We start from the raw sequence: 18,422 nt of genomic DNA on the forward strand, positions 1-18,422 counted from the left end.
ATGCAAGGTCAATTGCATTCATATGATTACTCGCAACTTCCATTGGCGCCTTTTATATCCCGCGTGTAACGCGCTGTGGGCATCTTGCACACGTAGCCGTTTAATTCCATGCAGGACATCTTCTTCCATTTGCCAGACTGAAAGTCAAAATGAGATCGATTTTAAATCTAAACTTGTCTTCGGCGAGCGGGTCAATCTTTTCTGCACCTACCTGGCTCAAGGTGGCCACGCAATTCTCCATCAGGCCGGTAGGTTTTCCCGGAGCCCAGTTTGTGAAGGTCACCTTCTGGCGGTCCGACCACACGAATCTGCCGCGATTGACCAGGTCGTTCAGTCCGGTCCACGTCGTGTTTCCAGGGGCTGCAGAGGACAAACGGCAACAGAGCTCTCATTCGTTTTCCAGATATGGCAGATATCGAGCCGATGTGAGCGACGCTTAGCGCGCACGCACCAAGCTTCACGAGGTCGTGCTGCCAATCCCGCTCAGCCTCGGAGAGGATAGACACCAGCTCTGCATCGAGACTCCTGCAGAAGTGTTGAGCGTCGTACCACTTCTTTGTATCATCAAAACGTTTGTAGCAGAAGTCCGCAAACTCCTCCCAGTCAGGTCCCAAGCATCTCGGCTCTGCGTGCAAGATAGCGTCACGTGAAGAAATGCTTTCTATTCTGGACATTCTACTCACCCGTGTCAGCAAAAGTGTAAGACGGAGACGGAGCCAATTTGTTAACATATCTGCAGACAGTAAAGTGAGAATGAGCCGGGCATCTTTAAGTGGACTCGCCAGTGAAAGCGGAGCACGCACACTTTTGAGGTGATTCCGTTACAGGTGGAGCCGTTGTAGGCTTTCTGTGGCAGTGTCTTCAGCAAAGTCACATCTCCTCCAATCTCAATGATGCCCGAGTGAATAGCGGCCGCGCAGATGTTTGAGTCCTGCACTCAGAGAACGTCTCAGACATAGAACAAGAACTCCGCTTGCAGGTCGTGCGGTAATTAACATACTTGGTCGTAGAGCCGTGTTCCGTAGACCTTGTAGCCGGCTTGGGCGCAGCCCAGTGGGCACCGCACCCTGCGGAAGTAGTTTGTCTAGTAAGGAGGAGGCTTTTCGGCAAGAAACGTCTTATCAAGTCCGACTCACGTCATTGAACCGTTGAGGCCGAGGTTGGCGGCTGTGCTGCTGCATAAGATGTCTGTGGGTCAGAAGGGAAAATCAAAGCCCGTTTCTTGCTAGTTTCTCACTGCACTCCAAACGTCGTACTCACTGCGAGGGGTGTCGTCAGACGTGCACCCTAAGACGTCAAAGCGTAGGCCCAAAAACTTTGGCAGGAGGCGGACGTACTGGGCGAACACGGGCCTGGTTAGAATATACGTCCCCACAGAAGGCTGGAAACAAAACACACGCGTTTGCAAGGAACGACTGCAGCCTGGACGACAAAGTCGAGAGTCAGCGGCCACTCACCTGCTTTGGGTGGTCATACCAAGTCATTCCGTCAATACTGAACTGCATCGCAAATACGCTGGAACTTTGCAATCGGTATGTACAGCTCTGGGTCTCAATGCCTGTCACCTTGAAGTTCTGACCGAGGTTCACCTGGATCCAGCTGCCGACTGAGGGCGGAAGGAATTCCATTGCTCAGGATACCAAACCACAACTTTTGTTTTTACGTACACATTTCGGAGGGTCTCCAGCAACCGCTGCCCCCCCGACGCGCTTTGTGAGGTTTGGCATTGATCGCAGAGGAAGAGGCGGAAAAAGAGGAGTCTGGGATTCTCCCGTCAGCGATGCCCAGACTATCAAGACACACTGAGGAAAGACAAAAAAAGACAATGTGGAAGGCACGCTCGCTCATTCATTCTCATGTCTGGTCACCCGTTCCTAGCCGACGCTCTATCTGGGGATCCGTTGGATTCTTTCCTTGCACATCATCGGCAAGTGTCAGGATGTGAAGCCCACCTTTCTTCTCACAGCTGTAGACGACGCGGAGGTATTTGGAGACACCAGGGCAGGAGCCCGTAACCGTAAGGGAAATGGGGTAAATGGGGCAAATCTGATAGTTGTCACACAATCCTCTGAAGTGACGGAGAGCCCCTTCCACCCTGCAGTCATCTGCAAGTGACAACACACCACCATTTCACGCGCATTTTATTCGCACACTTACATACTGACTTCAACTTGTCACAGGACGTAGGGGATTTTAATGGTTAATGACTATTAGAAAAAGAGGAATCCAAAAAGCGCCCGGCCTAGCTCTTTTTCATCGTTTTCTATTTTTATTCAAGAAAAGGTCAAATAAACATTTTCTATTGCCATCGCTCACACGTCCATGCATTTTTATATTGAGTTATATGTTACAAACGAGTTACCGCCAACGCTGACGGCGTGTGAAAACCTCGTGACAGAAACGGCTCCAGGACAGCGAGCCAAAAACAACGATGCCACTGGAGGATTCTTACCGCGTGATCCGCCGCCACTCGGACAGACGTCGCCACGCTCCCGTCCATGGAAAGCCGACCGTATGCGGATGACTCTTTCATCGGGACATTCGAGGGATTTCCAATCGTCTTGGCAGACAAGCTTCTTCTTGTAGCCTGTGAGAGCACAACCGTTGACTTCTCTCCGTCTTTTTTTACACAGACGTTGAAGGCGACTTACCGTCATGTGGCGGCAGCTGATGTGTCTTTCCTAGAAGCGGGAACCAGAAAGTGGATGTCGACACGTGATGACGGTCCACCGCGGGGCGTCACATCTCACTTACCTCTTTTCTTGCAGACGTAGCCTCTCTTCTTGTCGCACGTGTCGCGCTTCCAGTCGCCGCTGCCAGTGAGCATGAAAAGACATTTCCCCCCTTCAGGGACACCTGGAGGGAGGGAGGCAAACAAGATCTGAGCGCTCATCCGTTCCTCCAAAGTGCAGCTGACAACCGCCTCAGCCCGACCTGCACTCGAGCGGAGGTAAGAGAAGGGGGATCCGTCAGTCCACTTGTCGCCGTCACGCTTGATGGAGGCGTCGGCGCCCAACCACAGGGAGGCGTCATCATTCATCGCCAGAAGCTTGGCGATACCTTTGGATCCCAAGGAGAACATGCAAGATTATTCCAAAACGACTCACACTTGACTCTGCACTACAACCTGATGGGTGCGGCACAGCCGTGACAAAGCGCTAACAAGACTGCAACAGAGAGTGAAACAACAAAAAAAACAACAACAACCGAGCAACGCTGGCCATATCTCGCTCGGGTTTATCAGGTTTTGAGTTGGAAAGGAAGGCGTAGCAGGAAAAAAAGGTTTTTCTCAAAGACTTAGCAAATTCATGGCCGTATGAAGACCGCGTACGAAGACATGACGCCTTTTTCAATTTACTTTAGCTTCTATTTCTCGTTTGCTTCATGTTGGAGAATAAGAATTGATCCACTTGTTTATGGCCAATATATTTTAATTCATGGCCTCCTACCGCGTACGAAGCCCTGCTCGTCCGAGTCGGCGATGCTGAGCAGGTTCCCTTGGCGGCCTTTGCAGTCGGCTTGCGCCTCCTGCCAGGTCTTGGTGGGCTGGCGGATCATCAGGTAGCAGAAGTCGTCCGAGGGGTCGTCCAGCCACCAGCCGCATTTGTCAGTCCAGCCTGCGAGATAGACGGCGCAGGAAGGCAAAACAGCATAAGACCGCGTAGAAGACGGCGGCAGTGCGAGACACCTACCCTGTTGGCTGACTAATGGTGGCAGCTGTCGAGGCCCTCCACGCTTGGCTGCATGGTAAAGGAGGGCGAATGAGCAAGTGCATGAAGGAGCGCTCAGGAGGGACATTTTTGCACCTGTTTTGCAGACAAATGGCCGCTTCGTTGTGCAGGGGCTGCCGCCGATCTTCCCAACAGAATTTGGGAATGCGCAGTCCCTCGTGGTGTCATCTTGCCAGACCTTGTAGTCCTGCGGACGACATGAGGGTGTTGGACTCTCGGCTTCCCAACGCCCTTCCTCCGCGCAATTGTTGTGCTCAAATTTCAACTTTCCCAACCTAGCTCGTGCAGAATGACTTTTCCAAAGTCCGTCAACAATTTACTTACAAAAGCTGTTCCGTCACTATACTCATAGTCGTTGCTTTTCTTCTTCAGTCCCAGCCAAGAAAACCAAACGCTTTGCGAGTGATCTTGAGGAAAGGAAGGACAACAAGAGCTTCAGGGCAAGAAGAGCTTCGGCTAAATGACGGCAGCTTTGTGGGACCGACGACTGCGGCGGTTCGTCTTAGCGCTCACCAAACACGAATTGAGCCTCTTGCCATGAGTGGACGCTAGCCAGGTGGCCTTTCTGGGCAACACAGAACTTCTCGGCATCCTCCCAATCTTTGTACAGCTTTGAGTAAAAGTAGCAATGATCGCCATACAGTAGGTTGCCCGTGTCGCAGGTGGAAGCTGAGGCCACAATGGAGAACATTGAGGAGGAAACCATGACCACATGGTTAAAGTGCAAATAAGCGTGCTGCAACTCACTCTCCACTACAGCAAGACCACCTTTGGGGGAACACGTCCGTCCCTTCGGGCAGCCTGCAAAAAAAAAAAAGACCGTTTGCGCCTTTCAACGGCAAAGTGACCGCAGACGTGGAGGCTTACTCAGCGGCCGTTTGCACATGTAGGCCAACGAGGAATCACAGGAGCCAGACCTCCAGTTGCCGGGCTCACCCCTTCCCCCTTGGTTGACGTAGGCGCAGGACGAAACGTTGGCGCTGTCGGTAGATAAAAAAAAAAGGCATTTTCCTTGAGTGGTCCTTCTCAAAATTGGTTCCAGAACCTTTACGCGTCTCCGCCTGACAACAGCATGCAAAGTTGTTACGGCTTACCTTTCGAGTTGATTTGAGGCCCAGTTGGTGTGGTTCATTGTCTCGCCATCGGACCAGGTCAGCTTCTGGCTCCCACCTTCAAAGCGACACCAGACGTCGTCGCATTTCTGGGGGGGGGGGGGAAGAAAACGGTTCCAGTTGTTGCTGCAGAGTCCACGACTGCTTGCGCTTCCGTCTCACCTGGTTGGAGAGTCCCAGCCAGAAGCGGGTGCCCTCGCCCATGGTGTCCTTCACAAAGTACTCCTCGGCCGAGGTGGTGATGGAGAGCAGGTCGCCGCCCTCCCAGACGCAGTGGTGCCAGGCCCCCAGCCAACCGTTGGGCTTCACCACCTTCTTGTAGCAGCTGGAGTCGAGCTCGAGCCACCCGGGAGCACACTTGTTGGCTGAGGGCAAAATTTGGGGAACAGATCAGAGCACACACCTGTTTTTGCCCTTCAGTCCACCATTTTGAGCAAAGGCTAATTTGCGGGTCACGGTTGGCCAAATCTACATTTTCTCGGGCAAATTGGAAGATCCGGGACTCGACTTGATAGGTTAGCCCAGTGCGGCGCGATACCAAGGGGGGCGCGTGTGACACCAGGGAACATGCTTTTCTTTTGGCTGTACTGGATGAAAGGGTAATTAGACATCCACTGCAGTAGGTGGCGGTAGCACAGAGAAGGCGAAAAAAAGTGCAGTGGGACACCGTGGAAAAATGTTGAGCAGGGTTGCCAACAATCATCCCACTTTGTGAATGCTACTTTAGTCAATCAGCAAGCACTGTAAGCATCGTTTAAAGCAGCGTACCATATTGCTCAGTGCAAAACAAAAACCAAAAAAAAAAAACACCATTGCAGAAGAGCTGATACTACCTGCAGCCGTGGAATGCTGCCTCATTTTGATTAAAGAACAGCACAAATTGTTTTATTCATTTTTGTTTTGTAGGTTACATTCTTTTATATATTGTGCTCCTGAGTTAATGTTGCTGATTACTTTGAATTGAATCTTATTTATTGCTGTTAATATTATGTATGTTTATTATTATTTTATTTTATTTTTTTTGTATTTATTTGTATTGCAGCTCGGTGGCGCACTGGGTAGCACGTCCGCCTCACAGCTAGGAGGGTGCGGGTTCGATTCCACCTCCGGCCCTCCCTGTGTGGAGTTTGCATGTTCTCCCACGGGGCCCGCGTGGGGGTTCTCCTGGCACTCCGGTTTCCTCCCACATCCCAAAAACATGCTTGGTAGGCCGATTGAGCACTCCAAATCGTCCCTAGGTGTGAGTGCGAGTGCGTATGGGTGTTTGTTTCTGTGTGACCTGTGATTGGCTGGCAACCGGTTCAGGATGTCCCCCGCCTACTGCCCGACGACGGCTGGGATAGGCTCCAGCACGCCCGCGACCCCCGTGGGGACTAAGCGGTAAAGAAAATGGATGGATAGATGGATGTATTTTTTTTCATCATAAAATGGCAGTTGGTCAAGAATGTTTATAGTTTGAATACTTATAATTTATTTTTTAATTTCAGGCAGTGATGCACTTTGATCTGTTACAGACTAAAAACAATGTTAATAATAAAGTTATTCTTTATTGTAAGTTGATCTTTTTTTATTTATTTTTTGTTTTTTTTTAATGTTAATAACATGGAAGGGGGGGGTGCGCGAAATATTTTCTTCTCCCTAGGGGGGGGGCATCACAGAAAATAATTGAGAAGCACTGGGTTAGCCCAATGGCATCAGAGACGTTTACAATTCTAAATGATCCCTAAAAAAAAAAATCACCTTTATAAAGCACGGTTGTGAAACAAACATTGCCACATGCGAGTCAACGCGAAAAACATTCAAGTACATTTGCGTACTTAATAAAATAAGAACAATTGCACAGAATTTGTGACTAATTTTGTCAGGCTACTTACCGTCAGAAGACAGCAAAGGTTCTGCCACTCCTGCAAGAGGAAAGGCAAAGACAGACGTCAGGGCAAAGACGGACGTCGGGGCAAAGACAAACGTCAGGGCAAAGACGGACGTCAGGGCACAGACGGACGTCAATGCACGATGACGGCCAGCGGAGCATCACAACTTACTCACCTTTTTTCATCTTCTTGCAGACGTAGCTTCTCTTCTTGTCGCACGTGTCGTGCTTCCAGGCGCCGCTGTCAGTGAATAAGGAAAGACACTTCCCCTCTTCGGGGTCACCTAGAGGGAGGGAGACAAGATCTCAGCGCTGCGCCGTTCCTCCAAAGTGCAGCCGACAAGCATCAGACATGCTTTCAGACCGACCTGCACTCGAGTGGCTGTAAGTGAACGGGGATCCGTCAGTCCATTGGGCGTCATCTTCCGTGGTGGAGACATCGGCGCCCAACCACAGAGAGGGCAGAGACCTGACGTAACCTGTGGACCCAAGGCAAAGGTGGAACAGGATCTAATAATAATAATAATACATTATATTTATAACGCACTTTACATTCGGAGGAATCTCAAAGTGCTACATGGCAAGTAAAAACAAGAAAACAAAGCAAGGACAAGTATAAAACAACTGGACGACAACCAGGATATGGGAACAGGAATTACGGAAATGCTAGAGTAAAGAGGTGAGTTTTAAGTCCGGTTTTGAAAGAGTCAGTGGATTGGGGTGCTCTTAGGTGGATCTTCCAGAGATGCGCTTTACTGACCCGCTCATTGAGCCCATGAGGCGCATTTTGGAACGACACCATTCATTCGTTTGTTCGATTCATTCATCCATTCATCCATCAATCCATTCATCCATCCGTCCATCCATCCGTCCATCCATTCATTCGTGACACCAACAAATGGCCGCCTACCATGCACAAAGACCTGCTCATCGCGGTCGGTGATGCTGAGCAGGTTCCCGTGGAGGCGTTGGCAGTTGGCTTGCGCCTCCTTCCAAGTCTTGGTGGGCTGGCGGATCATCAGGTAGCAGAAGTCGTTGATTGGGTCGTCCAGCCACCAGCCGCATGTAACAGTCCATTCTGCGAGCCAGACGGCGTAAGATGGCGCAAGACAGCGTAAGACGGCGGCAGTGCGGGACACCTACCCGGTTGGCCGACTAATGAGGGCAGCTGTGGAACCCCTCCGTGCTTGGCTGTAGGGGAAGAGGGGGGAATGGTGTTTACAAATATGAGCAAATGCTTGATGTGTGCAGAAGGAGCGCTCGGGAGGGGCGTTTGCACCTGTTTTGCAGACAAATGGCCGCTCCGTTGTGCAGGAGCTGGCACTCAACTCCCCAACAGAATTTGGGAACGCGCAGTCCCCCTTGGTGTCATTTTTACACTTGTAGTCCTGCGGACGACATGAGCATGTTGGACTCTGTCTGCTCGGCTTCCCAACGCCCTTCCTCGGCAATCGCGCCCAAGTTTTGCCCATTTCCCCTCCAAAACAATCCAAAATTTGAAGCCTCGAGCAACATTTCTCCTATGTCCACTTTTATTTTTATCCTACTCAAATTTGGACTTTGCCAGCTCAGATTTTGAAAAATGACTTTTTCAAAGGCATTTCACTTACGTAAGTTGTTCCGTCACTCCACTCGTAGTCGTCGTCCTCCTTCTTGAGTCCCACGAAAGCAGATTGTAAGGTTTGCGAGTGATCTTGAGGAAAGGAAGGAGAACACGAGCTTCAGGGCAAGAAGAGCTTCAGTCAAATGACGACTGCGGCGGTTCCTCTTGGTGCTCACCATACACAAATTGGGCCTCTTTCTTGGAGTGGACGCTAGCCAGGCGGCCTCCCCAGGCAAGGGTTAGGGTTAGGGTTAGGGTTAGGGTGATGGTATGGAGTTCCTCCCCCGAAGGAGAGGAGCAAATGCACGGTCCTACCATCCTGGCCCGCACCCCACAACCAGCTCCAGAGCATCCTGCCCGCTGCGGCCGCGCCAGCCATGCTGGCCAGGACCAATTTGGGCTTAATAAAGATCTTTTTCGACCTTGAACACATGTTTGTGCTTATTGTATGTTTGTTTCTGATTGTACTTTCCCTATCCGGTCGCCTTTGTTATATAAATAATAAATGAGTCTCGATTTGGCATGATTGATTGACAGCTGCGTTTGCGTTCAACCCTATATACGTACCTCGCACAATCATTCGACTCCCCTATTTGGGTGGAGCGAGAGCATCTTGCTCTGTGCGGCATCCATGCGCTCTCCTATCTGGGTAGAGCGTGGGTAATTCATTATTTGCTTCCAATTAGTTTCTACTGGCGTCATTTTGCGCTCCATTTTGTTCATCTGTGTGACCATCGACAACGTTTCGGCATCTTTTGTGCCTTCCTCAGGTCTGGCACACAGGAATTGTCCCTAAATTTGGTTTAGTTTAATAGCATGGGGAGCTGCTTCCTCCTCCATGGCCGCATCGAGACTGAGAGCTTCCTGCTCCGAACGGCCCTTTTATAGCGAACTGCGCTTGTTTTATGAAAGTGATTTTCCTTTTCTTTATTTGGGTTAGGGTTAGGGTTAGGGTTAGGGTTAGGTATTTTGAGTTTGTCTCGCTAAACCTTCCCCAAAGGGTCCGCCGACCCTGTCGGTTAGATAGAAGGCAACGGAAGGCACGGGCCTACGCATGTCTCCCCAGTAAACCCGCCGTACCAGGTCACATAAAATCTGGATTGGGTACGAAGGACGGCGAAGTGTGACTGCACCTCTGCCAGAACCTCCCCCGAGTAGCTGAGGCGCTACCCAGGTCTTCGGCCAGCAAGATGGGAAAAAAAAGTTGAAAAGTGAGAGAAAACAAATCAGAGAAACCCACCTAAACTTCCAACCCTGGATTACATTATGCCTATTCACTTTGCATTATTCTTGACCTAATGTTTTGGTTTTATATTCAACCAACTGTTTTCCTTAGAGATTAAGGTTAGGGTTAGGGATTATGGTCAGGGTTAGGGGTTAGGGTTAGTAGGGTCAGGGCTAGGGGTCAAGGGTTAGGATTAGGGGTTAGGATTAGGGGTTAAGGTTAGGGGTCAGGGGTTAGGGCTAGCAGGGTCAGGGCTAGGGGCCAGGACCAGGGGTTAGGGGTCAAGGCTAGGGTTAGAGGTCAGGGGTTAGGGTTAGAGGTCAGGGATTAGGGCTAGGCATTTTGAATTTGTCTCACCATACCTTTCCCAAAGGACCCGCCGACCCCGCCGGCCAGACAAAAGGCAATGGAAGGCACCGACCAGCGTATATTCCCTGCAGTAAACCTCGCCGTACCAGGTAATACAAAATCTGAATTGTTTTTCTATCTCTTTTTTGGTACGAAGGATGGCAAAGTGAGACCGCAACTCCGCCAGAATCTACTCCGGGCAGCCGAGGCGCCACCCAGGTCCCCAACCAGCAAGACGGAAAAACAGTGAAAAGTTACAGAAAAGTACAGACCTACAAGGCCTCCTCGTCTTAAACACAACACCCCCCTTGTCTTAAATACCAGACCCCCCTTATATTAATTGTGTCCACTAACCCTTAGTTGTGTTTGAACCAATATATTTTTTTTCAAAATCTATTTTTGTTAAAGAAACTGTTTTGTTTAGAAAGGGTCATTGTTGTAGGTAATTTGGATGTCAAAATTTGGTAGACACCTCATCAGTAGTGGACCTTGGGGTCTTAGAGTGTTTCGGCCATTATCACCAGACACCCTCGCCCAAGGGAGGCCCCGCCGGGGTCGATCAAGCCCCGGAGCGTGTCTACTTCGTCAATTGAAATTCCAGTAGCTTGTCCAGTCAACTCTCCAGCTTTAACGCAGACAGAGTAGATCAATTGGTCAGTCTTCTAGTCCTTTTGTTGTACCGATTTGTTCAACTATTAAATGTACATGAACCACCTTTGTATTCCATTTAATGTTGTTTTCCTCTTAATGTTGTTTTGCTTCATTTCAGTTTTATTGGGGGACCACCCTTATTATTATAAATGCAAATTGGACTCTATGTGGCCTACCTGTGCTAATGACCTTTAAGGTATTATTTCCACTCTTAATACATTTTATGTCATCAAAGAAGTTTCTCTCAAAGAATCGGAGTAACCTTACATATTACCTGGAAAGAAGGTCTTCCCCAGTGCCACTCTCCTGCGTCACAGCGCCACCGTTGAACGTCCCCCTCAAGAGCCTTGGCGAATCATCGTGGCGGCTCTCGTCCTCCAATCACGCCCCCCCCATTCAACTGATAAGCACTAAAAAATTCGGCTATAACCCATTGGCACTCTTTAATTGTGTTAGTCGTAAAACATTCAGATGTAAATTCAATTCATAGTTTTTTATTAAAAATTCAATTCATATTTTTTATTAAATCAAATCGTACATTTAGAAATACAAATCAACGTAAATCGCGATACTCCTAGGTACCAACCCCCCAGAAGTACTCGTAAACTCCTGTCAGTTACTCCGGCAGCTTCTGTAATCCCCCTATCTTCCACAACATCATCTCTCCCAAACAACGATCAAAATGGAATAAAATGTCCACAAATCCCCTGGTATTATTAAAGTATTTTACCCGATTCCATTCATCCGTAAAATTAATTTATAACATTAATAAGATCGTATATTTGTAACGAAATAGCTGTAGGCGTATCGTAGCTAATGTTATGAGCATTAGCAATGCGGAAGCACCCATAAGCCCCAGCCCCAAAACAATGGCGCCGCCCATAGACACTAATAATACCTAAGTCCTTTCGTAAATCAATAACGAACAAATAATTTTTGTTTTAACCTCCTGAGCCCGTTCCTGTATTGACACCCGGTCCCATTCGGCCGTAAATTCAACATATATCACCGAACTAGTCACCTATTTGGAGCGATATCGTCCTACGCGTACCGCAGCTAGCGAGCATTAGCAACTAAGAAATACCCATAAGCCCTTGCCAAAGTCATGGCGGCCCCCGATAACACATAATATTATTAAAATTACTCCTCCCGGTGAAAATAATAGAATACATTTAGATTGGTATTGTTTATTTGCACTACCCGGTCACTTTTGTCCGTTAAAAAACACTCACTCACCTTAATCCAACTCCGTATGTGGAATCAATAGTCTCGTAAACAAGGCAGCTAGTAAACATTAGCCAAACCGGAAGTAACCCCCACCTTTTTTTTTTTCCGCCGTACGTCAGAGCAATCCTCCGCCAGCCATCATGCCAACCAAAGCATTCGTTCCAAAATTCGATTAGAATCAAACTTATTGAAAAACCTCTTAATACTATTTAATAGTGTTTTCCAACTTACTCGTTTCTAAATTCAAAGGATAATATTAAGTCCATAATATTCACGTCTAACTGAGGTCCGTTGGTACCAACGCGATTTAATGTGTCAAGGGCGCCCTCCAGTGTCCCATCACGTCCAATGTTTTCTTTTATGCGTTTGAAGAAAAATTCTTCTTTTTACTTTTAGGGCCTGCTTTAAAATAAAAAATGTGATTCGATTATAGTTTCGCCTTTTCGTTTTGTAATTTAATTAAATTAAATCGTAAATTTTTAGATATTTGGTTGGATTTAAAATTCATTCTGGAATCTAGATTTGGTCAAGTTTAGGATTTAGTTTGCAATTTGGTTAAGGGTTAGGATTTGACTCAGGGTAAGGAATTGATTTCAGAATTTGGTTCAGTTTCAAGACTAGAATCTGGTTGAATTTAGGACTTGAAGTTTGTGTTGCAGTGTCCCGTGCTTGGACCGATGCTGTCTCCACTAGTAGCCGTTGCGGTGGATCTTCTCCCCCCCTTTTTTTTGGTGCTTCAGAAGAATTATGACCAGGTTCTCGGTACCTTCTTCTTCTTTCTTCAAAGAGTTCCTGCAGCACATTTACCATTGGCCCTTCGCACGTCGTCGAGCTTTCATCCTAAGTAGGTGAATGCATTCCTTCACCTGTCGTTGTGATGGATCTTCTCTCCCTCTTCGTGCTTCAGAAAAATTAGGACCAGGTTCTTGGTATCTTCTTCTTCTTTCTTCAAGGAGCTCCAGCAGCACATCTACCGCTGTTTGCACTCCCCGCGTCGTCGAGTTTTCTTCCTGAGTGGGTGAATGCCTTCCTTCACCTGCTGGTAAGTTTTGTGGGTTTCTCTCAGTTCCTCCGTGTGGCCTCTCCCCGTTCCAATGAGTGGTGGCTAAGCTATTTCTTCTACCTCACCTTCGTCTTCATCTTCTTAACTCACCATTGGCGTCTCTCCCGTCTCCTCTCAGGCCGCAATGGAAAAGGCCCTGCAAATCCGTGCTCTTGATTCATCCTCCGAAGCGAGGGAACCTATCATTCTTCTCAGAGCTTGCTCCCCTCGCTCCTAGTGGTCCTGTAGAGTCTATGTTCAGGTAGATTGCAAGCATTTCACTGCCTTATGTAGAGGTTGAAGATGGCCCTAACCAGGTTGGAAAAGTTGCCTCTCTGCGCCCTTTTTATTCTAGCCAATAGCGAGAAAGTGAGAATTAGAGAAATATAAAAGAGAGAGACCACGGAAAGGCAATGGGAAATGAGGCCATCTCTACCAAAACCCAACCCGTGGTCCTCTCCCTCTCCGACCCTTGACAGAAGGGGAGGAGGGACGGGAGGGAGAAGTTATTTAACAAGAAAGTAAGCGTTAGAGAAAAATAAAGAAAAGGAGAGTCCACGGACAGGTACTGGGAAATGTGACTGCATCTCGACCAAAAACCCGACACGTGGTGGCGTCCCTCTTCTACCCTTGAGAGGAGGGGAGGAGGGACGAGAGGGTGAAAATATCAGGGAAACGGGAAAATTAGAAAAGTATGCGACCCGATAATTTGGCTTAAGGTAATACTCGGATGTCCGAAGGGCACTGGCTGGTTAGGTATTTTGAGTTTGTCTCGCTAAACCTTCCCCAAAGGGTCCGCCGACCCTGTCGGTTAGATAGAAGGCAACGGAAGGCACGGGCCTACGCATGTCTCCCCAGTAAACCCGCCGTACCAGGTCACATAAAATCTGGATTGGGTACGAAGGACGGCGAAGTGTGACTGCACCTCTGCCAGAACCTCCCCCGAGTAGCTGAGGCGCTACCCAGGTCTTCGGCCAGCAAGATGGGAAAAAAAAGTTGAAAAGTGAGAGAAAACAAATCAGAGAAACCCACCTAAACTTCCAACCCTGGATTACATTATGCCTATTCACTTTGCATTATTCTTGACCTAATGTTTTGGTTTTATATTCAACCAACTGTTTTCCTTAGAGATTAAGGTTAGGGTTAGGGTCCGGGGTTAGGGATTATGGTCAGGGTTAGGGGTTAGGGTTAGTAGGGTCAGGGCTAGGGGTCAAGGGTTAGGATTAGGGGTTAGGATTAGGGGTTAAGGTTAGGGGTCAGGGGTTAGGGCTAGCAGGGTCAGGGCTAGGGGCCAGGACCAGGGGTTAGGGGTCAAGGCTAGGGTTAGAGGTCAGGGGTTAGGGTTAGAGGTCAGGGATTAGGGCTAGGCATTTTGAATTTGTCTCACCATACCTTTCCCAAAGGACCCGCCGACCCCGCCGGCCAGACAAAAGGCAATGGAAGGCACCGACCAGCGTATATTCCCTGCAGTAAACCTCGCCGTACCAGGTAATACAAAATCTGAATTGTTTTTCTATCTCTTTTTTGGTACGAAGGATGGCAAAGTGAGACCGCAACTCCGCCAGAATCTACTCCGGGCAGCCGAGGCGCCACCCAGGTCCCCAACCAGCAAGACGGAAAAACAGTGAAAAGTTACAGAAAAGTACAGACCTACAAGGCCTCCTCGTCTTAAACACAACACCCCCCTTGTCTTAAATACCAGACCCCCCTTATATTAATTGTGTCCACTAACCCTTAGTTGTGTTTGAACCAATATATTTTTTTTCAAAATCTATTTTTGTTAAAGAAACTGTTTTGTTTAGAAAGGGTCATTGTTGTAGGTAATTTGGATGTCAAAATTTGGTAGACACCTCATCAGTAGTGGACCTTGGGGTCTTAGAGTGTTTCGGCCATTATCACCAGACACCCTCGCCCAAGGGAGGCCCCGCCGGGGTCGATCAAGCCCCGGAGCGTGTCTACTTCGTCAATTGAAATTCCAGTAGCTTGTCCAGTCAACTCTCCAGCTTTAACGCAGACAGAGTAGATCAATTGGTCAGTCTTCTAGTCCTTTTGTTGTACCGATTTGTTCAACTATTAAATGTACATGAACCACCTTTGTATTCCATTTAATGTTGTTTTCCTCTTAATGTTGTTTTGCTTCATTTCAGTTTTATTGGGGGACCACCCTTATTATTATAAATGCAAATTGGACTCTATGTGGCCTACCTGTGCTAATGACCTTTAAGGTATTATTTCCACTCTTAATACATTTTATGTCATCAAAGAAGTTTCTCTCAAAGAATCGGAGTAACCTTACATATTACCTGGAAAGAAGGTCTTCCCCAGTGCCACTCTCCTGCGTCACAGCGCCACCGTTGAACGTCCCCCTCAAGAGCCTTGGCGAATCATCGTGGCGGCTCTCGTCCTCCAATCACGCCCCCCCCATTCAACTGATAAGCACTAAAAAATTCGGCTATAACCCATTGGCACTCTTTAATTGTGTTAGTCGTAAAACATTCAGATGTAAATTCAATTCATAGTTTTTTATTAAAAATTCAATTCATATTTTTTATTAAATCAAATCGTACATTTAGAAATACAAATCAACGTAAATCGCGATACTCCTAGGTACCAACCCCCCAGAAGTACTCGTAAACTCCTGTCAGTTACTCCGGCAGCTTCTGTAATCCCCCTATCTTCCACAACATCATCTCTCCCAAACAACGATCAAAATGGAATAAAATGTCCACAAATCCCCTGGTATTATTAAAGTATTTTACCCGATTCCATTCATCCGTAAAATTAATTTATAACATTAATAAGATCGTATATTTGTAACGAAATAGCTGTAGGCGTATCGTAGCTAATGTTATGAGCATTAGCAATGCGGAAGCACCCATAAGCCCCAGCCCCAAAACAATGGCGCCGCCCATAGACACTAATAATACCTAAGTCCTTTCGTAAATCAATAACGAACAAATAATTTTTGTTTTAACCTCCTGAGCCCGTTCCTGTATTGACACCCGGTCCCATTCGGCCGTAAATTCAACATATATCACCGAACTAGTCACCTATTTGGAGCGATATCGTCCTACGCGTACCGCAGCTAGCGAGCATTAGCAACTAAGAAATACCCATAAGCCCTTGCCAAAGTCATGGCGGCCCCCGATAACACATAATATTATTAAAATTACTCCTCCCGGTGAAAATAATAGAATACATTTAGATTGGTATTGTTTATTTGCACTACCCGGTCACTTTTGTCCGTTAAAAAACACTCACTCACCTTAATCCAACTCCGTATGTGGAATCAATAGTCTCGTAAACAAGGCAGCTAGTAAACATTAGCCAAACCGGAAGTAACCCCCACCTTTTTTTTTTCCGCCGTACGTCAGAGCAATCCTCCGCCAGCCATCATGCCAACCAAAGCATTCGTTCCAAAATTCGATTAGAATCAAACTTATTGAAAAACCTCTTAATACTATTTAATAGTGTTTTCCAACTTACTCGTTTCTAAATTCAAAGGATAATATTAAGTCCATAATATTCACGTCTAACTGAGGTCCGTTGGTACCAACGCGATTTAATGTGTCAAGGGCGCCCTCCAGTGTCCCATCACGTCCAATGTTTTCTTTTATGCGTTTGAAGAAAAATTCTTCTTTTTACTTTTAGGGCCTGCTTTAAAATAAAAAATGTGATTCGATTATAGTTTCGCCTTTTCGTTTTGTAATTTAATTAAATTAAATCGTAAATTTTTAGATATTTGGTTGGATTTAAAATTCATTCTGGAATCTAGATTTGGTCAAGTTTAGGATTTAGTTTGCAATTTGGTTAAGGGTTAGGATTTGACTCAGGGTAAGGAATTGATTTCAGAATTTGGTTCAGTTTCAAGACTAGAATCTGGTTGAATTTAGGACTTGAAGTTTGTGTTGCAGTGTCCCGTGCTTGGACCGATGCTGTCTCCACTAGTAGCCGTTGCGGTGGATCTTCTCCCCCCCTTTTTTTTGGTGCTTCAGAAGAATTATGACCAGGTTCTCGGTACCTTCTTCTTCTTTCTTCAAAGAGTTCCTGCAGCACATTTACCATTGGCCCTTCGCACGTCGTCGAGCTTTCATCCTAAGTAGGTGAATGCATTCCTTCACCTGTCGTTGTGATGGATCTTCTCTCCCTCTTCGTGCTTCAGAAAAATTAGGACCAGGTTCTTGGTATCTTCTTCTTCTTTCTTCAAGGAGCTCCAGCAGCACATCTACCGCTGTTTGCACTCCCCGCGTCGTCGAGTTTTCTTCCTGAGTGGGTGAATGCCTTCCTTCACCTGCTGGTAAGTTTTGTGGGTTTCTCTCAGTTCCTCCGTGTGGCCTCTCCCCGTTCCAATGAGTGGTGGCTAAGCTATTTCTTCTACCTCACCTTCGTCTTCATCTTCTTAACTCACCATTGGCGTCTCTCCCGTCTCCTCTCAGGCCGCAATGGAAAAGGCCCTGCAAATCCGTGCTCTTGATTCATCCTCCGAAGCGAGGGAACCTATCATTCTTCTCAGAGCTTGCTCCCCTCGCTCCTAGTGGTCCTGTAGAGTCTATGTTCAGGTAGATTGCAAGCATTTCACTGCCTTATGTAGAGGTTGAAGATGGCCCTAACCAGGTTGGAAAAGTTGCCTCTCTGCGCCCTTTTTATTCTAGCCAATAGCGAGAAAGTGAGAATTAGAGAAATATAAAAGAGAGAGACCACGGAAAGGCAATGGGAAATGAGGCCATCTCTACCAAAACCCAACCCGTGGTCCTCTCCCTCTCCGACCCTTGACAGAAGGGGAGGAGGGACGGGAGGGAGAAGTTATTTAACAAGAAAGTAAGCGTTAGAGAAAAATAAAGAAAAGGAGAGTCCACGGACAGGTACTGGGAAATGTGACTGCATCTCGACCAAAAACCCGACACGTGGTGGCGTCCCTCTTCTACCCTTGAGAGGAGGGGAGGAGGGACGAGAGGGTGAAAATATCAGGGAAACGGGAAAATTAGAAAAGTATGCGACCCGATAATTTGGCTTAAGGTAATACTCGGATGTCCGAAGGGCACTGGCTGGTTAGGTATTTTGAGTTTGTCTCGCTAAACCTTCCCCAAAGGGTCCGCCGACCCTGTCGGTTAGATAGAAGGCAACGGAAGGCACGGGCCTACGCATGTCTCCCCAGTAAACCCGCCGTACCAGGTCACATAAAATCTGGATTGGGTACGAAGGACGGCGAAGTGTGACTGCACCTCTGCCAGAACCTCCCCCGAGTAGCTGAGGCGCTACCCAGGTCTTCGGCCAGCAAGATGGGAAAAAAAAGTTGAAAAGTGAGAGAAAACAAATCAGAGAAACCCACCTAAACTTCCAACCCTGGATTACATTATGCCTATTCACTTTGCATTATTCTTGACCTAATGTTTTGGTTTTATATTCAACCAACTGTTTTCCTTAGAGATTAAGGTTAGGGTTAGGGTCCGGGGTTAGGGATTATGGTCAGGGTTAGGGGTTAGGGTTAGTAGGGTCAGGGCTAGGGGTCAAGGGTTAGGGTTAGGGTTAGGATGATATATGGAGCTCCTCCCCCGAAGGAGAGGAGCAAAGGCACGGTCCTACCATCCTGGCCCGCACCCCACAACCAGCTCC

At 47.5% G+C, this 18,422-nt stretch overlaps 3 protein-coding genes and 1 long non-coding RNA gene across 4 annotated transcripts; all 4 read right to left on the reverse strand.

Moving 5' to 3' along the window:
- Positions 1–436: 436 nt before the first annotated feature.
- Positions 437–3,899, reverse strand: LOC119119155. The gene is made up of 17 exons (XM_037245677.1): positions 3,807–3,899; positions 3,693–3,740; positions 3,450–3,617; positions 2,935–3,060; positions 2,755–2,856; positions 2,652–2,681; positions 2,453–2,587; positions 1,953–2,105; positions 1,668–1,802; positions 1,458–1,606; positions 1,261–1,381; positions 1,137–1,188; positions 1,001–1,067; positions 804–931; positions 684–733; positions 505–625; positions 437–455 (listed from the first exon to the last, which is right to left on the reverse strand). Exons 3-17 carry the CDS (start codon positions 3,556–3,558, stop codon positions 437–439), a joined length of 1,497 nt encoding a protein of 498 aa, XP_037101572.1. The 5' UTR covers positions 3,559–3,617; positions 3,693–3,740; positions 3,807–3,899.
- Positions 3,900–3,973: 74 nt separating this feature from the next.
- On the reverse strand, positions 3,974–4,685 carry LOC119119159 (snaclec dabocetin subunit alpha-like). Its single transcript, XM_037245682.1, has 4 exons — positions 4,599–4,685; positions 4,479–4,532; positions 4,245–4,400; positions 3,974–4,138 (listed from the first exon to the last, which is right to left on the reverse strand). The coding sequence occupies exons 1-4, from the start codon at positions 4,615–4,617 to the stop codon at positions 3,993–3,995; spliced, it is 375 nt and encodes a 124-aa protein (XP_037101577.1). The 5' UTR covers positions 4,618–4,685; the 3' UTR covers positions 3,974–3,992.
- A 2,024-nt stretch (positions 4,686–6,709) lies between these two features.
- Positions 6,710–7,784, reverse strand: LOC119119156 (C-type mannose receptor 2-like). The gene is made up of 4 exons (XM_037245678.1): positions 7,624–7,784; positions 7,082–7,192; positions 6,890–6,997; positions 6,710–6,747 (listed from the first exon to the last, which is right to left on the reverse strand). Exons 1-4 carry the CDS (start codon positions 7,730–7,732, stop codon positions 6,710–6,712), a joined length of 366 nt encoding a protein of 121 aa, XP_037101573.1. The 5' UTR covers positions 7,733–7,784.
- A 92-nt stretch (positions 7,785–7,876) lies between these two features.
- LOC119119160 lies at positions 7,877–8,350 on the reverse strand. The gene is made up of 3 exons (XR_005097136.1): positions 8,324–8,350; positions 7,993–8,101; positions 7,877–7,904 (listed from the first exon to the last, which is right to left on the reverse strand). It is a non-coding gene; the product is annotated as an uncharacterized LOC119119160 (long non-coding RNA).
- Between the last annotated feature and the right edge of the window lie 10,072 nt (positions 8,351–18,422).

This window comes from Syngnathus acus, unplaced genomic scaffold (assembly GCF_901709675.1).
Source record: "Syngnathus acus unplaced genomic scaffold, fSynAcu1.2, whole genome shotgun sequence".
NCBI classification, from domain to species: Eukaryota; Metazoa; Chordata; class Actinopteri; order Syngnathiformes; family Syngnathidae; genus Syngnathus; species Syngnathus acus.